Source organism: Gopherus evgoodei, chromosome 5, assembly GCF_007399415.2.
Source record: "Gopherus evgoodei ecotype Sinaloan lineage chromosome 5, rGopEvg1_v1.p, whole genome shotgun sequence".
NCBI classification, from domain to species: domain Eukaryota; kingdom Metazoa; phylum Chordata; order Testudines; family Testudinidae; genus Gopherus; species Gopherus evgoodei.
In genome coordinates, this window is record NC_044326.1 from 51111143 (window position 1) to 51132788 (window position 21646).

A 21646-nucleotide genomic window follows, 5' to 3' on the forward strand; every position below is an offset into this window, starting at 1 on the left:
TGTTCTGACCAGGGCCACCCAGAGGATTCAGGGGGCCTGGGGCAAAGCAATTTTGGGGGCCCCTTCCATAAAAAAAATTGCAATACTATATTCTCGTGGGGGCCCCTGCAGGGCCCAGGCAAATTGCCCCACTTGCTCCCTCCCAGAGGCAGCCCTGGGAAAAATAAACCTTCTGCATCTCGGCACAAATCCAGCTTTGAGAAAACTTCTTTACAAGGTATCGCTGGTTCTCAGCATCAGGTAGTGCTAAAAGGCACTAAAGCTCATTAAAAGAGCTGGACAAATATTTTCCGTCAAAACTTTTTTTGGATTGAAAACTAGGGGTTTTTAAAAAGCAAAAAAAAAATCACGGACAATGTCTGGCTTTCCTTCAAAATTTGTTGTGGTTTTTTTTTTTTTTAATTAAAAAGCTGAAATTAGTCTACCAAAACCTGAATATGGTTTGGGGTTTCAGCAGTGTGTGGCCAAATGTTTGCTGCTTGCTGTGTTTGATTGTTTAAAGAAACACTAAAAAATTCTGCTTAAAAAGATCCAAAACTTTTGAACCACCTCAGCTTGTGAACAAACGCCTCAGCCCATCCAGTCAGAGATTTTTCCAGGTTTCTCATACTCTGCTGCCTTTCTTGACTCATATCTGTCTCCATAACTTTGGGTTCATTTGGGTTAGAACATAAGAACAGCCATACTGGGTCAAACCAAAGGTCCATCCAGCCCAGTATCCTGTCTACCGACAATGGCCAATGCCAAGTGCCCCAGAGGGAGAGAACCTACAGGTAATGATCAAGTGATCTCTCCCCTGCTATCCATCTCCACCCTCTGACAGACGGAGGCTAGGGACACCATTCGTTACCCATCCTGGCTAATAGCCATTAATGGACTTAGCCTCCATGCCTTTATCTGTTTCCTAGAGACTGGCTCCATGGGGTCCCTCACAAACTGGAGACGGTTACTGTGGGTTTGTCTTTAGTATAGCTTATGTACATACTCCACGAACTGAGCATTTGAGCTTGTTCCAGAATCTGGGATGAGCCTATGTTGTGAAAACTGACATGCTCAAAATAGCACATGCATGTGAATGGACACAGGGTGCTAAAATTAAATTAACCCAGGGGTTCTCAAACTGGGGGTCGGGACCCCTCAGGGGGTCACAAGGTTATTACTGGGGGTCGCGAGCTGTCAACCTCCACCTGAAACCCCGCTTTGCCTCCAGCATTTATAATAGTGTTAAATATACAAAAAAGTGTTTTCAATGTATGGAGGGAGAGTCGCACTCAGAGGTTTGCTATGTGAATGGGGTCAGTAGGACAAAAAAGTTTGAGAACCACTGAATTAAATCCTCTGAAGCCTCAGGGAATGCCGGGGGGGGGGGGGGGAGGTGTCTCCCTTGATAGGGTCAGGAAGGAGGGTAGGTGGTGTAGGATATTGCTCTTCTCATGTGATCCCTCCCCCAGTGGCTAATTTTAAATGAAGCTACTCTCCCCTGACATGAATCTCCCTATGGCACTGAAATTAAATATAGACTATAATTTGGCATTTGAGAAGTAAAACGGATGGTAGCCCTAATGGAAAAGCTAACAGCTTGGCTCTTCTGCAAGCCTCAAACTGCTGAATGAGCTTTAGAGTAGGGAAGGCTGTGCCTCCCAAACAGCCTGGCCCTGCCCCCTATCTGACCCCTCTACTTCCTGCCCCCCTACTGCCCACCCCTCTCAGAATCCCCGACCTATCCTGTTCAACTCCCCCACTCGGCCCTGGCCCCTTACCCCTGGCGCCCCACTCACCCGGAGCCTTAGCGCGTTGTATCCAGCAGTGTCCCTGAACAGCGGTGCGACATGGCTCCGGCGGGGCTCCTGAGCTCCATCCCGCTCAGAACCACATGGTAAGGGGGTGGGGCTGGGAGCTCAGGAGACCCGCCGGAGCCACAGTGCACTGCTGTTCAGGGACACTGCTGGATCCATTGAGGCTCCGGGTGAGGGGCAGAGGTAGGGTCGGGCTAGGGCGGGAGCCTCGCCCGTTCTCTTGGGGGCCCCTGCGGAGCCCGGGGCAAATTGCCCCACTTGCCGCCCCCCCCCCCGGACGGCCCTGGTTCTGACACCACAAGGTGCCAAACTTTCTCAACTTGACTCAGGTGGACTAATGGATAGAATGCAAGTGAGCTGGTTACAAGTACAAGATGAAAAAAAAATTATCACATGGCCATCACCACCACATGTAAGACACTGGGGGTTAGTGTGATCAGTGGGAAGCTGTAAAGAAGTCACTAATTCCATGTCAAAAGGAAGGCATCCAGCAGAGATCCCTGGATCACGCCTTCACTGGAACAGAAGTTTGGACATTTAGCATTTGTCCTTGGGGGCACATACCAGATTTTCCCATTGGTAAAATATCTAGTTGATGATGGATTCAGCAGTGACCTCTCATAGTTGGTGACAGATTGCCTGCATAGCAGGTCATGGTTGATATACAGTGTAGGGAGCATGAGTTTGATAACACGATCGCATCCTTGCAGGAGGAGGCAGATCACAGTCACCTCTCTTGTTTAGGTAGTGTATTGTGGATGTACTGTCTGTCAGTATTTGCACTACTGACTGTTGCAGGACCAGGAGGAATGCCATGCATACCAGTGTGATTGTTCTGAGCTCTATGTATTTTTTTATTTCTTCAAAGAACCAAATCTCTGGTATTTGCAGATGATCCATGTGGGCTCCCCAACCTGTACCAGAAGAGTCCATGACTAATGCTCTGGACAATAGCAGGGATACAACGGCACCCTCTTTCTAAATGTTGTTGGGAAGCAACCATCAGATCAAATTTTGTGCGCACACACAGTGGAACCACAAGTGATTTGCTAATCTGCTACACTGCAGGAAAGTACATCAAATCTGAGCCAGAACTGTAGGGGCCTCAGGTGAAGGCCGGAAAGCAGTATGTACACAAAGATATATGGCCTAATAATGTAAGACAGGTCTGCACCATCGCCACTGGATGTGAAATAATCGTCTTCCTGAATGATCAGAGAACAAGAACTCTGTCTTGAGAGAACTAAGCCCTTGCTATGGTAGAATCGATTTGGGATCCTATGAACTCCACCATCTGGGATGCAATAAAAGAGGACTTCTTGTTCACAAGAAGGCCTAACAGGGTGAACAGAAAGAGCTTCCAGATGTGATATGCCTCTGATCAGCCAGTCATCCAGATAAGACAGACAAATGGATGCCCTTCTTTATGTGCACCAGCACCACAGCTAGGCATTTCATAAAGACTCAATGTTGTAGAGAGCCAAAAAGAGCAGTACTTTGTACTGATAGCGGTTCCGCCTCATTGTAAATCTCAGTTACTTCCTGTGGGCTGGGAGGATGCTGATGTAGAAGTAAACTGAAAGTAACAAATCAGTCCTGAGGTCGTAGGAATGGAATAGAGAACGCAAGCATTATCATCCTATATCTGAGGCGGAGTATGTATTTGTTGAGTCTCCAGTATAGGATGTCAAGTATCAGAGGGTAGCCGTGTTAGTCTGGATCTGTAAAAGCAGCAAAGAATCCTGTGGCACCTTGTAGACTAACAGACGTTTTGGAGCATGAGCTTTCGTGGGTGAATACCCACTTCCTCAGATGCATGTAATGGAAATATCCAGGGGCAGGTATATATATGTGTGCTAGCAAGCAAGCTAGAGATAACGAGGTCAGTTCAATCAGGGAGGATGAGGCCCTGTTCTAGCAGTTGAGGTGTGAAAACCAAGAGAGGAGAAACTGGTTCTGTAATTGGCAAGCCATTTACAGTCTTTGTTCAATCCTGAGCTGATGGTGTCAAATTTGCAGATGAACTGAAGCTCAGCAGTTTCTCTTTGAAGTCTGGTCCTGAAGTTTGTTTGCTGCAGGATGGCCACCTTAAGGTCTGCTATAGTGTGGCCAGGGAGGTTGAAGTGCTCTCCTACAGGTTTTTGTATATTGCCATTCCTAATGTCTGATTTGTGTCCATTTATCCTTTTCCGAAGAGACTGTCCAGTTTGGCCGATGTACATAGCAGAGGGGCATTGCTGGCATATGATGGCGTATATTACATTGGTGGATGTGCAGGTGAATGAACCAGTGATGGTGTGGCTGATCTGGTTAGGTCCTGTGATGGTGTCGCTGGTGTAGATATGTGGGCAGAGTTGGCATCGAGGTTTGTTGCATGGATTGGTTCCTGAGCTAGAGTTATTATGGTGTGGTGTGCAGTTACTGGTGAGAATATGTTTCAGGTTGGCAGGTTGTCTGTGGGCAAGGATTGGCCTGCCACCCAAGGCCTGTGAAAGTGTGGGATCATTGTCCAGGATGGGTTGTAGATCCTTGATGATGCGTTGGAGGGGTTTTAGCTGGGGGCTGTATGTGATGGCCAGTGGAGTCCTGTTGGTTTCTCTCTTGGGTTTGTCTTGCAGTAGGAGGCTTCTGGGTACACGTCTGGCTCTGTTGATCTGTTTCCTTATTTCCTCATGCGGGTATTGTAGTTTTGAGAATGCTTGGTGGAGATTTTGTAGGTGTTGGTCTCTGTCTGAGGGGTTAGAGCAGATGCGGTTGTAATATACGCCATCATATGCCAGCAATGCCCCTCTGCTATGTACATCGGCCAAACTGGACAGTCTCTTCGGAAAAGGATAAATGGACACAAATCAGACATTAGGAATGGCAATATACAAAAACCTGTAGGAGAGCACTTCAACCTCCCTGGCCACACTATAGCAGACCTTAAGGTGGCCATCCTGCAGCAAACAAACTTCAGGACCAGACTTCAAAGAGAAACTGCTGAGCTTCAGTTCATCTGCAAATTTGACACCATCAGCTCAGGATTGAACAAAGACTGTGAATGGCTTGCCAATTACAGAACCAGTTTCTCCTCTCTTGGTTTTCACACCTCAACTGCTAGAACAGGGCCTCATCCTCCCTGATTGAACTGACCTCGTTATCTCTAGCTTGCTTGCTAGCACACATATATATACCTGCCCCTGGATATTTCCATAACATGCATCTGAGGAAGTGGGTATTCACCCACGAAAGCTCATGCTCCAAAACGTCTGTTAGTCTATAAGGTGCCACAGGATTCTTTGCTGCTTTTACAGTATAGGATGAAGACCCCCTTTTGCCTCTGTAATGAGGAAACATCAGGAACAGAAAAAAGCTCTTCCTCTATAATCCTGCAGAACCTCTTCTACAGCTCTTGATGAAGTAACAAGGCCACTTCTGTTTGGAAAAGGCTTTCATGAGAAGGGTCTCTGAAGAGGGACAGGGAAGAGACACAGGAGAGTGAACTGGATGGTGTAGCCAGAGGCAATGGAGAGAAAAGCTGTGGCAGAGGGTTGGGACAGGAAGTATAAGGCAGGCCCTGCAGCTAAGTTGGGCTGGAGCCATCAAGGGAGACAGATGCCTCCCATCCACTGCTAGAGCGGGAGCCTGAAAAGGACCTCTACAGTGCTGAGGACTCACCAGTATCGCCAGAGCTGCCAGCCAAGCAGGACGCCAAGGAAATACTAGGATTGCCACTGGCGACATACCCCAGGGAGACGGAGGACAATACCAAGGCATAGGTACACAGTGAGGTGAGTGTAGGAAGTAGACCAGGAACACCAACTAGAGTCCAGTTGTGTTATTGCCTGAATCCAGGTTGGCGTGTTTTGTCTGCATCTCCACTGACAGAGTGGTGGGACCATCTGCCACTGTTAGGGCGCTGGGCCAGGGCCCAGTGGAGTATGGTGGTACTAGGCTCCCCTACCCCTTTCTGCCAACCCCACCCTTGTGGTGGCAGCCTGCTCACCTTAGGCCAAGAGAACTGCACTTGTCTGCTGCCTGCCTGAGTTAGGACATCAGATGATAGACTGTTTGGTGCTGTGCCCTGCCGGAGGGCCTGAGCCCTAGACTGCTTGTTGCTTCACCCTGCATGAGGGTCTGAGCTTGTTAGACCACTTGTTGCTCAGTCCTGCCTGAGGCCAGATCCCTGCCTGGACTGCTTGCTGTCTGGCCCTGTTTAAAGGGGCAGGTCCTCGGAGATTACTAATCCCCCAGTAACCCTTCTCTTGCCAGGGGCCCGAGAGCAAGGGGGATTGGCCTTCCTCCGAGGCTGATGGGGAGGTATGGCTATGCAATCCTACAGGCAACAATGCTCGCTACCCATTTGTCATCTGTGATGTCTATCCATGCCCAGTGGAACAAGGAAAGGCAGTTTCTGAAGGTCAACTCTGGACTGGTTTTGGCATGGCTCTCACTCATCTTGTCAAACCTGCTGCCTCTGGGAGGGAGGTTGGTGTGTGACAGAGTATGATGATGGACACCTCCATGAACAGCAGAGTTGCTTTCTGGGTGGATATTCAAGGTGGTGACTGCGAGAGAAAGATGGCATTCTCTGTTCCTGAGATGGTTGGTACTGGAACGGTTTGTAGTAAAGCAATAGGGCACAAATACCCAATGATCTCAGTGGTGCTCTAGATTCATGGAAGGAATGGAGTACCTCTTCCATTAGTGAACTAAAGAAATTCATGCCCTAAAAAAGTAAGTCCTCAATTGTCACCAGGACTTCCATTGGTATTCTGGGTGCCTGAAGCCAGGAGGTCCAGTACAATATGACTGCTGTGGCCATAAAACATGGAGTTGTATTAGATTCATCCATTGCGACTTGTAGCGCTATCTTGGATATCATCTGCCACTCTTCCATCATGCCTTTTACTTCTTCACAACTTTCCTGCAGTAGCCAAAATAGGAAAGGAGTCACCTTCTCCCCAAATCAGAAAGTTTTATTTCACAAACAGTGCTTGATAATTCACAATGTCGAAATGGGAGGACATAGAATTTCTGGCCAAAACGGTACATCTCCTAAGGTTTCCTATCTCAATGCCCTTGGTGGATCTGGCCTCCTCCGAAATCAAAGATGACAAGTGACCTCTAGTGTCAAATGAGCATAAAAGTGCAAGAAACTCTTGGGCAACAGTTGGTAGGGGTTGTTTTTTTTCATCCATTTGAGGTCTGGGGGGGATGTCTCTACTGGAGCTGAAGCTGCCTTCATGGAGGCTCTAAGAGGTGCAGCTTTAGCCCCACATCTCCAAATTTCCACATGCAGAAAGAAAAGGAGTGGCAGATGGGATGTCTGAGGATGTTGTCATGTTTTCACAGAATCTGTGCTATGCCCCAGCTTTAAAACAGCTCCTTAGAGAAAACCCTTCAGTGGGCCAGAATCCCCAAAGTGTCACACACTATCTTCTGTGTAGGATCCACAGCCTCACTGCCTCAGATACTGAGCCCATGGGCTCCTGCATTTTGTTTCACACTGTGAACTCTGCCCAGTCAGTCTAACTGAGAATCTCCTATGATGAGATTTTTACATTCTTCAGGGATCAATGCACCCCCATCAAGTATTTGCAGTGACACCAGGAAGCATTTACAAAACAGAGTAGAGTTTATTAGTCAACTGGAATACGGCACTGGAAGTCCTTCAGTTAGCATTAAGAAATAAAGGATTAGACATAGTCCATCTGGCTAAGACAGTGCCATTAGCCAGCCACACTGCTATGGACTCCATTTCAGACTCTGTATCTCTCTCCCCCTTTGTCCAGCCCAGCCTCACCCAAAAGCCAACTCTTTATCCCCATCCTGTCACCTCTCAGTCCTTCGTTCTTGAGCAGGGGCCTTTGTTTAGCTTTTCTGCTGAGAAGCAGAGGGAAAATCTCTTCCCTCTGTTCACTGGTTGCTAAGTGTCAATATCCTGGTCAGTAGGGCGTCCTGATGTCTTTTTCGAATTCTCTATTGATATGCGTCGGCTTCACTGGGTTCCAGTCACTTCCATAATAACCCATTCATTCTGTCCCAGACAGTGGAGTGACTGACTGATGTACACATACATACATCTTATGTTTTCTGTTCTGCCCAAAGAGCAAACTCAGACTACTCTCTCTGGGTAGTAATGCATAGTATGGAGAGAAACTGAGACATGCAAAAGTATTACAAAAAACTTGCATTTCACCACAGATGGCTGTTCTGCCTTGAGGAAGGTCATCTATGTCCATCTAGGAGAGGCATTAAGTCATCACAGGGAGGGCAAGGTTTAAATCCAGTGGGTTTTGAGTCTTCCATAGCTAAAGGCAGGTGTGCAGCACCTCACTCTGCTGTACTGGGGGAACCTCCTCCATCCATCCTAACTGCTTTCTTCTTCTCCCCTCAACTTTTCTTTCTGGAACACCCAAAGTCTAAAATGAAGCAACTAATAAAAAGGAGAAGAGATGAAGCATTTCTTCACTGAAATGAGTGCTGAAAAATCAGATGCAGAAAAGTCAGACACAACCCAGGTTCCATCTTGCTGCACATGGAAAGAGGAAACTGAGGGAGGGTCAAGCCACTCCACCCCTTTATGCTCTCTCACAAGTGCACTAACAGGTACAGGGTACATGATAAATGCTGCTATTCAAAAAGATTCCGATCTCTCACACACATGCACAACTACAATGGGATCCACATTAACATGTACTCAAAGAGGAATTAACTATAGTTACCCTTTCTTTGTAAACTTAGGAAAAAACGAATATTCATTTAAGAAACAGTATTTTATCAAGGACTCTGTTGAGGAATGTAGGGAATATTAAGTGCAAGTCTTGTACAAAAAAAGTCAAAAAGTTATTATATGTTACAAAAAAAAAAAAAAAGCTATTTTCTCTTACATGATGTTTTCCATAATGTTTCTGTCACCAGTACATGCTAGATATGAGTTTACACCATAACCAAAACTATGGTATCTTTACAAAATCATAAATACTAGTGAAAGGTCTTTCCTTATTGCTCATAAAAAACAGAAATAATTCAGTCTAAGAATGGAGATAAAAGAATCATAGTAGGAGCCTTAAGACATTCAGTGTGGGCAATTCTTCTCAGTTCTCTACCTGTGCAACCTTAATTGAGCTTCCTGCAGCATATGTAGTATGATGCAATTTTTAATTACATACTAATTTCTTCACAGAACCTCTGCCTTCTTCAGTGCACAAGATGGCTGTACAGAATAGTAAGAACTGTAAATGATGCTGTAGTACCCCTGTCTCACTTGTTGCAGAAGCTGGAAGGTGTGTAGTGAAAGAGGTAAGGGACTGCAAGAAGTGGGACTCTCAGAGTTATGTCAACTGAATGCTGCCCAGGAGAACTGGATTTCTCGAACAAAGCCAGGTTCCCTGATCATGACATGAGGTCACCTTAGTAAATATTAGGACAATAAATAAGGAGGTAACAACACAAGGTCAAGAGAGTTAAGGAGTTGAATGAAGGCAAGAACATAAAAAAATTATACCATCTTATCGTAGGTTAGTATATATATGCTGGTGGCTAATTTTTTTTTTTTAAACAGTAGTATTGTTTTTGATTTAATGCAAGCCTCCGATTAAGTCCATGTAAATAAAGAACAGATGCACTACACATTTATCAATCATGCTCATAAAGATTGCCACCACAGTTTGGTGTGTTTGTATCCCCTGTTCAGTTTTAAGAAAGCAAGTCACTCAACCTGCTAAACGGTCTTCATTGGATGATTAGGTCACCAGTTTTCAAACAGACAGGAAATAAGTAATTCCAGATACCCCAGATGAAAATGTTCTATTTCAACATCCGCACATCTCAATCTCTGAACAGGATTTTGGATTTTAATTCATTTGCAATATACATTGGTCACCCACCCTCTTGTCCTGCTGCCAGTGCCACTGCTACTTAGAAAAAAATAACTCTGCTTTAACATATATCTTCAAAACATTCTTCAAAAGGAATTTCAGGAAGAAAAATGTTAGGAAGTTCAAGCCTTGAGGGGACCATTTAGGGATCTGGGGCAAAAAATCTGTCTGGGGATTGGTCCTGCTTTCAGCAGGCGGGTGGACTAGATGACCTCCTGAGGTCCCTTCCACCCCTGATACTCTATGATCTTAATGTAAAATTGCTTTTTTCTTCCATTATGCACTTTTACAGGATGTATAAATACTAAGGGGTTTTGTGTCAATAAGTATTATGGATCCTTAGCAACAGTTTTAGAGAAATGCAGTTAAAAAAAAAAAATCCAGCTAGCAACCTTGTCGGTACAGGGCTTTTCACACCTACACTCCAAATGAAAACCACTATGACAATTCTTCAACTACAGTATCAGTTCCAGTTCTATATTCACCTTTTTTATAAATTTCTAGTAAGATATTGAATTTCAGACAAACATGAGCAATTTAATGGCTACTATGACAAATGACTCACCAAGGGTTCAGCCATTACAACTTCAATTTTCTTTTCAGCTTGAACAGCAAACTCGGCAAAGAGGCTCTTGATGACATACTCGCCAGGTTTGACATCCGGGTCAATAGTAATGTTAGACATAATGATGCTTCTCTTTTCCAATGTGGAACTGATGCTGGGAGAAACTCTACGTTTATTTACACTGCTGGTGGGTGCTGAGGCTACAGAGAAAAGAAAACCCAAAATTAATAATACAGTAATAGACAATCAAGGTTTTAAGCACACCACATCACACACAGCACTTCAGGAAACTAGTAACAGAAAAATATTGCACCTCTACCCCAATATAACGCTGTCCTCGGGAGCCAAAAAATCTTACCGTGTTATAGGTGAAACTGCGTTAAATCGAACTTGCCCCATCGGAGCACTGCTTTATGGCGTTATATTCGAATTCGTGTTATATTGGGTCACGTTATAAAGGGGTAGAGGTGTACCTCTATCCTCCACTAAGATTTTAAATTTGTATAATATTAATTTGATTCAAATAAGGAAGCAAGAGAAATATAACTTCTCATTTTTACCACTGAAATGCAAAATCACTCAAAAGGGGCACTCAGAATGGTTGTGGGTTACTGGACTGGATGACTCAGGTGATCAATAATGGAATTTAGGGATTTTAACCTCTAGGATCATCAGTTCAAATCTGATTCAATTCAGAAGTTACCAAAAATCACTTAAGTATTTGGATGAGGAGATACCATTAGAGGGCCATCAAGTCCATCTCCCTGCATAGAGGGATGCACTTCCTTGATCTGAATTTTCCTAAGTCATCCCTGATACTTTGATACCAAGTAAAACTTCGAATAAAGCAATTCCCTAGTATTACTAAACAACTTGTGCCACTGCTAAACTATTTTTCCTAATAAAAATCTGAGTTTTCCCTGCTGCATCCTAAGCCCATTACTTTTTTCTCTATTTACACTGTTTAGAATTGATCCCTGTCAATTACATTTGTTTGTATATCTGTAAAGAGAGTCAGATTTCCATTCTCCAGAATAATTACGTCATGTTCACTTTTAATCATGTGTGAATTGCCAAAGTTTTTATTTCTCTCCTCAAACACTCCTAAATGCAAATTTGTTTGTGTTTATATCTGTATCTAAAATTAAAAGCAATATTGCAAATGGGGTCATACTAACACAGATTTGCATTGTTATTTAACATTTATATGCCAAACAGAGCAGATACCCATATTGCTCATTTTGCACAAAATCAGCCAAATTTCCTTCTGAAGATTCCCTTGAAGTCAGACTTTCACCAGGGAAAAAGTTGGCCCAATAATTCTACTAGTATATGCCAAGGCAGCAGCTGTCTTTTTATTTGTTTTGTTGTTTTTTTGTAACAGAGTTTCAGTGATGATCAGAAACTTTTGTCGGCTATTATTCCATAAGTTGTATATCCTTATTTTGTATTTGTGCATTTGATTAAGAACCGCCATTCTGGGTCAGACCAAAGGTCCATCTAGCCCAATATCCTGTCTTCTGACAGTGGCCAATGTCAGGTGCTTCAAAGGGAATGAACAGAACAGGCAATCAAATGAACCACTCCTGTCGTCCACTCCCCGCTAGATATACATAGAACATGAGGTTGCATCCCTGACCATCTTGGCTAATAGTCATTGATGGACTTTTCCTCCATGAACTATCTAATTCTTTTTTAACCCAGTTGTACTTTTGGCCTTCATAACATCCTATGGCAATGAGCTCCACAGGTTAACTGTATGTTGTGTGAAGAACTACTTCCTTCTTTTTGTTTTAAACTTGCTGCCTATTAATTTCATTGGGTGACCCCTGGTTCTTGTGTTATGTGATGGAATAAACAAACACTTATTCATTTTCTCCACACAATTCATGATTTTATAGACTTCTATCACATTACCCCTTAGCCATGTCTTCTCCAAGCTGAAAAGTCCAAGTCTTTTTACTCTCTGCTCACATGGAACCTGTTCCATATCCTTCATAATTTTTGCTGTTTTTTCCAATTCTAATATATCTTTTTTGAGATGGGGGCAACCAGAACTGCACATAGTATTCAAGGTGTGGGGATACCAAGGATTTATATAGTGGCATTATAATATTTTCTGTCTTATTATCTATTCTTTTTCTAATGGTTCCTAACATACTGTTAGTTTTTTTGATTGCCACTGCACACTGAGATGTTTTCAGAGAACTATCTACAGTGACTCCAAGATCTCTTTCTTGAATGGTAACAGTTAATTTAGACCTCATCATTTTTTGTGTGTAGTTGGGATAATATTTTCCAATGTGCTTTGCTTTGCATTTATCAACACTGAATTTCATCTGCCACTTTATTGCCCAATCACTCAGTTTTATGAGATCTCTTTGTAACTCTTCAGAGTCTGCTTTGGGTTTAACTATCTTGAGTAATTTTGTATTGTCTGAAAATGTTGCCACCTCACTGTTTACCCCTTTTTCCAGATCATTTATGAGTATGTTGGACATCACTGGTCCCAGTACAGATCACTGAGGGGCAACACTATTTACCTCTCTCCATTCTGAAAAAAGTGACCATCTACACCTAAACCATTGTTTCCTGTATTTTAACCAGTTACCGGGTTTATGTGAATTTCTCCTTATGTGAGTTTCTCTAAATTATTCTTTATTTAACCTAATTCTAAATATTTACGACCAGTTTATTTTGCAAAATTTTAATTTTAATTTTAACTCTTGCCTGCAAGTTAACTAATTCTATGAGCTTTTTATCATCCACATCTTTAACTAGAGTGTATTCTTTTTCATCTTCAAAAGATATTAATTAAAATACTGATTATTATGGGGGCTAGACTTTTTGGTAACCCACTTAATAGCTTCTTTCTGTGTGACTCAACAACTAGTAACTACTATGTCCAATGTCAGTCAATTACATTTCTATGTAAACCATACTTCCGACTGCTTTATTATGCTACTATTATCAGATAACGAATTTATTTCACACAGCCTGGTGAAAAGCTCTCTCAGGCAATTTCCTATTCAACTAGTATTCACATTACAATACATCAACAAAACTTACACTGATTAGAAAACTTTTTGATGAAATTCAATAGTCGGCACACATAAAAACATACCTCTTCAATACAGACAAACTACGTCTCTCTTATTAGAAACATTTTTAAAGCTCTTCTGAAAGCCATAATTATTTAGTAATTCTTAAAATATATGACGACCACGTTTTGTGTCTGAAGTAACTCGTCTTATAACTGGGATTATATAACGAATACTGCTAGTGCATAAATAAGGAAGTAAACAAAAATAACCACGGTGAATTTCAGCTCTCTTAGAAATAGAGAGGAAAAATAAGCCAAGTGGGGAACAAAAGGATGAAATTGTTAGGAAAAAAGTGTTATTTTCAAGTATTTAAGTGCGTTGCTAAAAATGAGCAGACGGGGAAAAAAAACCTTTAAATAACTGTGTCAATGATGCCCTTTTAGGCTTATATGGTTATCAGGCAGGTTTTTTCCTCTTTAAAAAAATCAGAGCTTAAAATATGGAAAATAATACTGTATAACCTTCAAAATAAAAACTACTGAAGTTGCAGCAGCTATACTTTTTAGTGAGATTCAATATTCAACACCCCAAACACAAGAGGCATTAATAGGAAAATTAATTTATAATCTTCATTTTAAGGGCCTTGGTCATTTTACATAAATTCTTATCAGACTAAACTATAGAAGAAATGTGTTGTTAACTTTATACTGTAAGTCAAAGAATTTATTCATATGAATTTTTCTTAATTCACTGCTTGTGAAAGGTACAAAGTTGGCACTAATAAAGAATAATCTGTGAGAATGCCAATATCACCAGGAAAATTTACTTCAGCAAACTCTAAGGAATTTTTTCAACAAATGTCATGGTTCTAAGGCAGTGGTCCTCAAACTGTGGGGCGTACCCGCTAGGGCAGTGGAGAGTAAAGTTTGGGGGAGCAAGACGGGGCAGGAAGGGAGTGCCACCCAGCCCTGCTCTTCCCCCAGCTCTGCTCCAGCCCTTCCCCTGGTCCCAGCCCACAACCACAGTTGTGGCCCCAACATCAGTTGTTGTTACAACATCAGTTCCAGGAAGCAAAACTAAAACAGCAAAACGAAAGCCAGAGTTATCAATGACATCTTGGTTCCTGACCTGACTGACAATGTGAATGATACATAGGGAACATACGGAAGTATAGACCAACTCTCCCTCAGAATATAATCTAAGACTATTTTGCACTCTCTTTGAGGAAAAGCTTTATAGTTATGGTTAACCCCACTTGAAGAACAGATAATGAAAGACAGAGTGGTTGAGAGACTGCTTATGCCACTGACTGAAAATCCGATTCTGTTTTCTCCAACAGGTGAAGAGCTCTTGGAGTGATCTGATGGTGGATGCTATACTCCTTCAACAAAACAATTTCCTAACATAGCAAGCTGCACTGAGCATAATGTTAGGAGTTGGTGTAATACATAATCTTAGTCTGTCAGGATTAGGATAGGTTTTGATTTGATTAATGGGAAAAACCTATACAGGCTACATAAATAAATCTCAACTGCAGAACACTGATGTGATTGTGGAGCTTCATCTCCAGTAGAGTCCAAAAACTTTAAACAGTGCATTGAGTTAGATCAGCCTCCAGCCCACTGTAAGCAGTGTCGCAGAAGGCAAATGACATAAGAAGGGAACTCCTGACAGCCAAATTCCTGCTTCACCTCATTCCCACCCCCCGCATTCTTGAATGTTCTGTATCATCGTAGCTCAGATACTTACAGCAACAAGACTTTCTGGGCACCAAAGCCTTTGGCTCTTCCAGGAGAGGAGAAACAACTGAAAGATCTCTACTAGGCTGAAGCCACCAGTACTAAAAGATGCACAGCTGGGACTGGTTCCAGACTCCTCATGGTGTCGGGAGAATCAGCAGGAGCCATCGCTGGAACCGCCACACACCTCTGTTACAATGACAGAGACGTCAAGAAATATCTCACCTAAATACCTTTATTGCAGGAAGACAGTGTGTCTTAAAGCTCTGGTACTCTCACTATGAAGGAAGAGAAATGACCTATCAGAACTGAGCCTTCAATTCTTCTAGCCAGAAAATAAATCTGGATGGTGAGATACCCATGCCAAGATAGAACCTTGAACCCTTTTAGCATAGTTCAGTACCGCAGGGCTCCAAACAACTACTTTCATACTCCTTTTCAACCAGGACCAGATTAGCCTCAGCAAAGAACTGCTGAAGCTACATTTTATGAGTGGATCTTCAGAGTACAGATGGCCATCAAGGGTGCTAGACACTCGGTACTGAACTGTCAAGCCAGACAAGAGTAGGGATTGGGACTGTTAGACTGCTGTTGCCAGGCCTAAAGTCACTTTGGCTAACAGATCTCAACAGTCCAATTGCTTCTTCAAGTCAATAATGTCTGAAGAGATATCCCCATAAGTAGACATTTGAAGTAGCTCTCTCAGTGTTTCAGCTCGAGAAGGACTATCAGATCTGAACACATCAGTACTGCAACCTTCTCCCCAATACTAGAGGAACCAAACATGGGTGTCTAATGGATATAAGTGGAAGGATTTCCAAAGACTCAAGATACAAAGAATACTGGGGGAGAATCAACCTAATGGGACCAAAATTAGGGAAAAGGGAAGCAACTAAAGAGGCCTGGACCTCCGACGATGCATGGTATGGCATGGACATTAACATTTGTTGTTGTTTTTAAAAACAAAAACTGACTAAATAAAAAAAAAATAGCACCTATAGTGCCCCCCTCTAAAGAAGAAGAAGAAGAAGAAGAAGAAAAAAAAAAAAAAAAAAACAATAAAAAGAAACATCAGGGATACCAAGCATGCTCTGAACTCACTGCACCTTCAGTGGTCAAAAAGAAATTATGGGCAATTGGGGCTACTCTCCCTTCATTCTATAAACTAAGAACTCTGCATCATGTAAGAAGGATAAGTGGCCCTAGCAGATGTTATTCTCCAGAAAATTTGAAGTACAAGGGGCATTTTCCCCTCCTAAAAACTGGCACTTCTCAAAGGAGAATATAATCATTTGTTGGAAGTGTTCAGTTCGATTTTTCTTAGTTATATAATCAAGCTATTATTTCTTGGAACCTTTTTTTCTCTTGCAACTGTTTAAAGAACAACTTTCAAGCTCCTAACGAATCCATCTGCTACAGGAACTAAATGCAAAGACAGAATGCAGATTCTTCTCCTTTGAAATATGTTGTAAATGAAAGGCACATTAAAGGACCAAATCCTTGTTTTGAAATTTAGGAGAATATATTTTGAAAACAATTCTCAAAATACACATGAATTTCAAAAGAACTAACAGAAGTAGAACTGAAAAATTCCTGTGGTCTCAAAAGTTTAAAACCTGATTTGTTTAGAAATACGAGGCATGAAGCTTGCTGTTACCTTTCACTCAGTTCTCTAACTGCCAGAACAGCTGCACAGGAACTGACTTGTAAAAGGTATACATGTTTTGTACACTGTGAAATGAGAGGGGTAGAGAAGAAAATGAGTTCTGATGTGCATACGTATCCAAAACATTATTATAGTTTATATTAATATAGTGACTTTTGAGACAATTTTAAAGTTGCTTTCAAAAACTGCGTAGCCTTACAACACTCTTGGAAAGCACTTAATATTACAATCATTTCAAATGGAAACACAGGCAGGTTAAATGACTTTCAGCCACACAGCAAGTTAATGTGAGAGCCAGGAATAGAATCTCAAAGTCCTGGCTCGGAGACTATCACTAATTATCAGCCTATTGGTTCAAATAAAATGATAGAATACACCCTTCTCCTATTCAATGTGCAATCTGGATGGTGTACAGAAAATGAAGCACTGCTAAGTATAATTCTCCTGGTTTAATATAGGCTCCCATGCCTTATTCACTGTATGCCATGCAGTATAAACAAGGGAGTAATGATAGGAGTAAGGAGGTGATTTTATCTCTGCATACAGCATTGGTAAGACAGATACTGGGATACTGCATGTTGTTCTGATGTCCACTAGTTCTGATGGCATTGATCAATTAGTTTATCCTGAATAAGGGGGAATATCTCTTATTGATTTAACTTTAAAAATATCAAAAGGAGCCTGGCTCAAAGATATTACCTGAATGCGTGCGTCAATCTGGAATTTCTGGTGACTTTGACTGTTCAGCTTGGGGAATCCAAACAAATGTGAGAAGAAAAATGGACCTTTCAGAATGCAACATTTTTAAATGTTTACCTACAGATGAAAGTAACATCCTTCTTTTAAGATTACATTGAGAATGCAATTATCCTATCTTCAGTAAAAATCTCAATGCAATTTACAGTCACTACTGATGATCGCAAAATGTATGACATTGGTAATGGCTCTCATTGCCGGTTCTCATCTCATATATAGTAATGTTTATGTTCTATGTGTTATGAAAAGCTAATAAATAACTAGCTTTTAAAATTTCAGGGGAGAAGAGGAGGCAGGAGTCTGTGTCTGCTTATTAATAATAAATACAACAGTTTCTAAGACTAACTTATAATATATTACTAGATTTCTTGTCTGTGTTAAGCAGATGATTATTTATATTAAATGGTATTCATTTAGTATTGAATAAAAGTCACAAATTTAAATGTGATATGACTGCAAAAAATATGGATTTTAAACTGCATAGTCAAAGGCATCTCATTATAAAGAGAAGTAATAAATCCCTCTCTCTATAGCTCTGCTGCAACCAAATTTTAAAAACTGCATGCCATTCTGGGTAACTCATTATCTTAGATATATTAAAATACTTCATATGAAAGGTCAAGTATGCAACAGACTACACAATGATAAACAAAATATTGGCTACAATTTTGTTCCAATTCCAAATTTGTCGTTCTTTGTCCTACTAGCAAAAGTATCTCTCTTGTCCTAGCAAGAACTACTGCTTGTGCTACTACATTGATCAGATTCTACCAATGATAACTACAAAATTGCTCTGATACTCTTAAAATAAGGAGAAAGTTATGTCAGGTACCAAATGTGTTTTAAAATATTACATACTACAGAATGAAATCTGGAACTAAAACTGTATCACTCACAATACTGCAAAAACAAAATACTACATTCACAGTTCTTTGAACACACTGAACATTATTCATTTAAACAATGTCCTGTTTGTTAATTCTGTTTTCATGATCTAACATTGTGAGCTGCTATGTGGGAAATCTCTGAGCAAATGCCCTTGTCATGCTGTAGAAAGTATCTGTAAAACAGCATTGTTTGGTTGCCAGGGACACTCCGAATTGTTTAGATAATTTCAGAGAACAGTAAAAATATAAAGGATAACTAAACATACAATATACCCATAGGATCAAAAGGCAAGGCATGCTATTTGTAAGTTAAAACTGAAGTTTAATACATAACAATTTAACTCAAGAAATACACCATTAAAACGTTAGTGTTTGCCATCAGTTTATATTTTAATCAAGATCTTATAAGTCCAAAATGAGGCAATACCTTTAATGTGAAGATTTGTGAGCATGCAGGACCGGTGCTAGGGTTTTGAGTGCCCTAGGTGGACAGCAATTTCGCTGCCCCGCGCGCTGGTCTCGCGGCTCCGGTGGAGCTGCCGCAGTGGTGTCTGCGGGAGGTCCACCAGAGCCGCGCGAGCAGCCGACCGTCCGCAGGCACGACTGCGGCAGCTCCACCGCGGACCACCGGACCACCCGCAGGCACCACTGCGGCAGCTCCACGGGAGCTTCCTGCCGCCCCCTCCAGCGGCGCCCTGACCCAGGGGACACCCTGGGCTGCCGGCTGCCGCGGCGGTGTCCTAACCAAGGGTCAGGGCACCTCCGAGGCAGCCGGCAGCCCAGGGTTTCCCTGGGCCAGGGGACACCCTGGACTGCGGGCTGCCGCTGGCAGCTCAGACTCCCTCTCTGTCCCAGCAGCAGCGGCTGCTCAACCATTTAAAAAAAATTGGGGGGCGCTTTTTGGCGCCCCCAAATCTTGGCGCCCTAGGCAACCGCCTAGTCCCCCTAAATGGTTGCACCGGCCCTGTGAGCATGCTTATCTACTCTACAGTCTCCTTCTACCATGTAGACCACCAATTCAGTAATATATTTGAGTACATGATTAATCCCACTACATGCTTAAAGACAGGAATGACTTGAGTACCTTGCTGAATCAGGACCCATGCCTCCTCAGGTCTTATGACCAGGCAAGCAGAAATATAAAGAACCCATTAATGGGAGCAGTCCTCTTGGCTATTGTTATGTATAACAGTCAGCATTGCCGACCTCTAAAGATCAAAAATCATGAGTCAAACTGCAGAAAATCATGAGATCAGTTAGGCCAATCATGAGCTTTTATAAACATCAAACCATGTTTTCTAGTCTGTCTTTCGACTTTTTAACTCCCCTCTGTCAAATAGTACTTCTGGCTATGTGTGAGAGAGAATTTTAGGTTGAAAAGTCAACCATTAATGCACATAAAAGCATCATCTTGGCTGCTCAGATGGAAACACTACCTACCTTCTTCTCTCCTCTAAGATAGGAAATATTTGGCAGTTTCCCTAATACTGTCTGGAATCCCCTCCTTCCCTGCTTCACTGCCATCCAGGGTTTCTCCTCTACCTGGATCCCAAGTAGACAAGCCCCTTGAACCACAGACTGGCAGCCATTTTGTCTGTGGGCATGGCTTCAATCTCACTGAAAACGGGGGGGGGGGGGATTGCAACCAGTTTTATTAAGGCAGCTTTCCTTCCACATGCACATAGACTGTAGAGAAATGGCAGCCATTTTGCTGTCTTTATCCCATTTGACAGTAATTGGAGATGTTCAGCATTTTGCACAAGAGAAAATTCGTAAGTTGGCAGCCTTTCATTATGTTTTCATAGAGTATTAGGGTTGGAAGGGACCTCAGGAGATCATCTAGTCCAACCCCCTGCTCAAAGCAGGACCAATCCCCAAATCACCCCTTCAAGGATTGAACTCACAACCCTGGGTTTAGCAGGCCAATGCTCAAAAGAAAAAAAATCTAAAACCAGTAGTCACAAACTCATGAGTTAGCAATACTGAATACCTAGCTGATCACAAGAATGGGGTCACACTGAGCTGTTTATGAAAACATTTACACCTTTCCCCAGATAGACCTGTGGCAGGAACTCTGACGTTAACCTTTTGGAGTTTCCCTCCGACCTTTGTCTACAGTGGGCAGAGCTTCAAGGCTTATAACACAAAACACTGTCTAGAAAAGTAAGTTCTCCTTGTCAGCCTATACTCATCAACAGCTCAGAATCCTACTTCCAGGACTCTGAAATTTAACCATGTCCTCAGCCTCAGACATACTTAGTCAGCACATTATATCCAGTGTTTACTGTATTAATTTAACTTTTGTTTATATAAAATGTATGTATATGCATTTGGCCCTTCTAGCAGGTCGAATGAATTTTTGTTTATCTGCAGTAATTGTTACTGCACCTATGGTCATTTTAACTTAAGATAAAATGTAATAAAGTACGCTTAAATAAAAATGTACAGATCCAGTACAGTGTGGTCCCAATCATGACTGCATTCTCTACATAGTACTATAATATAATATAATACTATAATATAAATGTATAACAACAAAATTAAACAAATCTTTGACCAGGTAAAACAACATAACATGGAGTACGTATCCATGCCCTTTGTTTACGCAGAGAAATATTTTAATATTTTAATCAGTGTTAAACTAGTTTTTATAAAGTACTTCAAAGATAAAAGGCATTCTAAAATACATAATGCCCACCAAAGCAGACCTCCATCAGCAGGACATCCCTTATATTGCAGTTGGGAATAAAGTGTGGCTCTCAAAACGAAACCTACACATCGTCCAACCTCCAAGGAAGCTGGACTACTGATATTTCAGCGCATTCCAGGTCCTCCAACAGATTAATCTGGTGGCCTTCAAACTCCAGCCATCCAATATGATGAAGTTGCATCCAGTGTTCCATGTTTCCCTATGGAAGAAGTAAAATGACTCTTCCCCTGGACATATACAACCACTTCCTTCTCCCTTCATGGTCCAAGGGCAAGAAGAATACCAGATCTTAGACTCCAAGGGACGCCCACGAACCTCGTTGATGGAGAAGACTCTGATTCAGATGATCACCTGTGGGAGCCAGTCAGCAACATACATACACCCAGCCACCTACTTCAGGAACTCCATTGGTCATACCCAGATAAACTCAGCCCAAAGACATCTTATAGGCATTGTGTGAAAGGGGAGAGGGTGATATGATGAGTTATCTGAGCCTGAACCCACTTCAACCTGGTAAGTCATGCCTGAGTCAGAGAGTGTGATGAGTTATCAGAGGCAATTGTCTGTATTTCCCATGCAATTCTACCAGGCTTTAGCCAAGCCACAGGCAGGGACACA

General features: G+C 42.1%; 1 protein-coding gene across 21 annotated transcripts in view; it reads right to left on the reverse strand.

Moving 5' to 3' along the window:
* Nucleotides 1-21646, reverse strand: part of FRYL (FRY like transcription coactivator) — a 383738-nt gene that overhangs the window by 252382 nt on the left and 109710 nt on the right. For 20 of the 21 annotated variants that reach the window (XM_030563429.1, XM_030563431.1, XM_030563418.1 and 17 more), the window contains one exon: nt 10227-10426. In XM_030563429.1, coding sequence (XP_030419289.1) covers nt 10227-10346 — 120 coding nt within the window. In that variant the 5' untranslated portion in view covers nt 10347-10426. Of the gene's footprint in view, nt 1-10226; nt 10427-16666; nt 16689-21646 lie in introns of those variants that run through there. The other variant, XM_030563430.1, reaches the window with a different exon arrangement.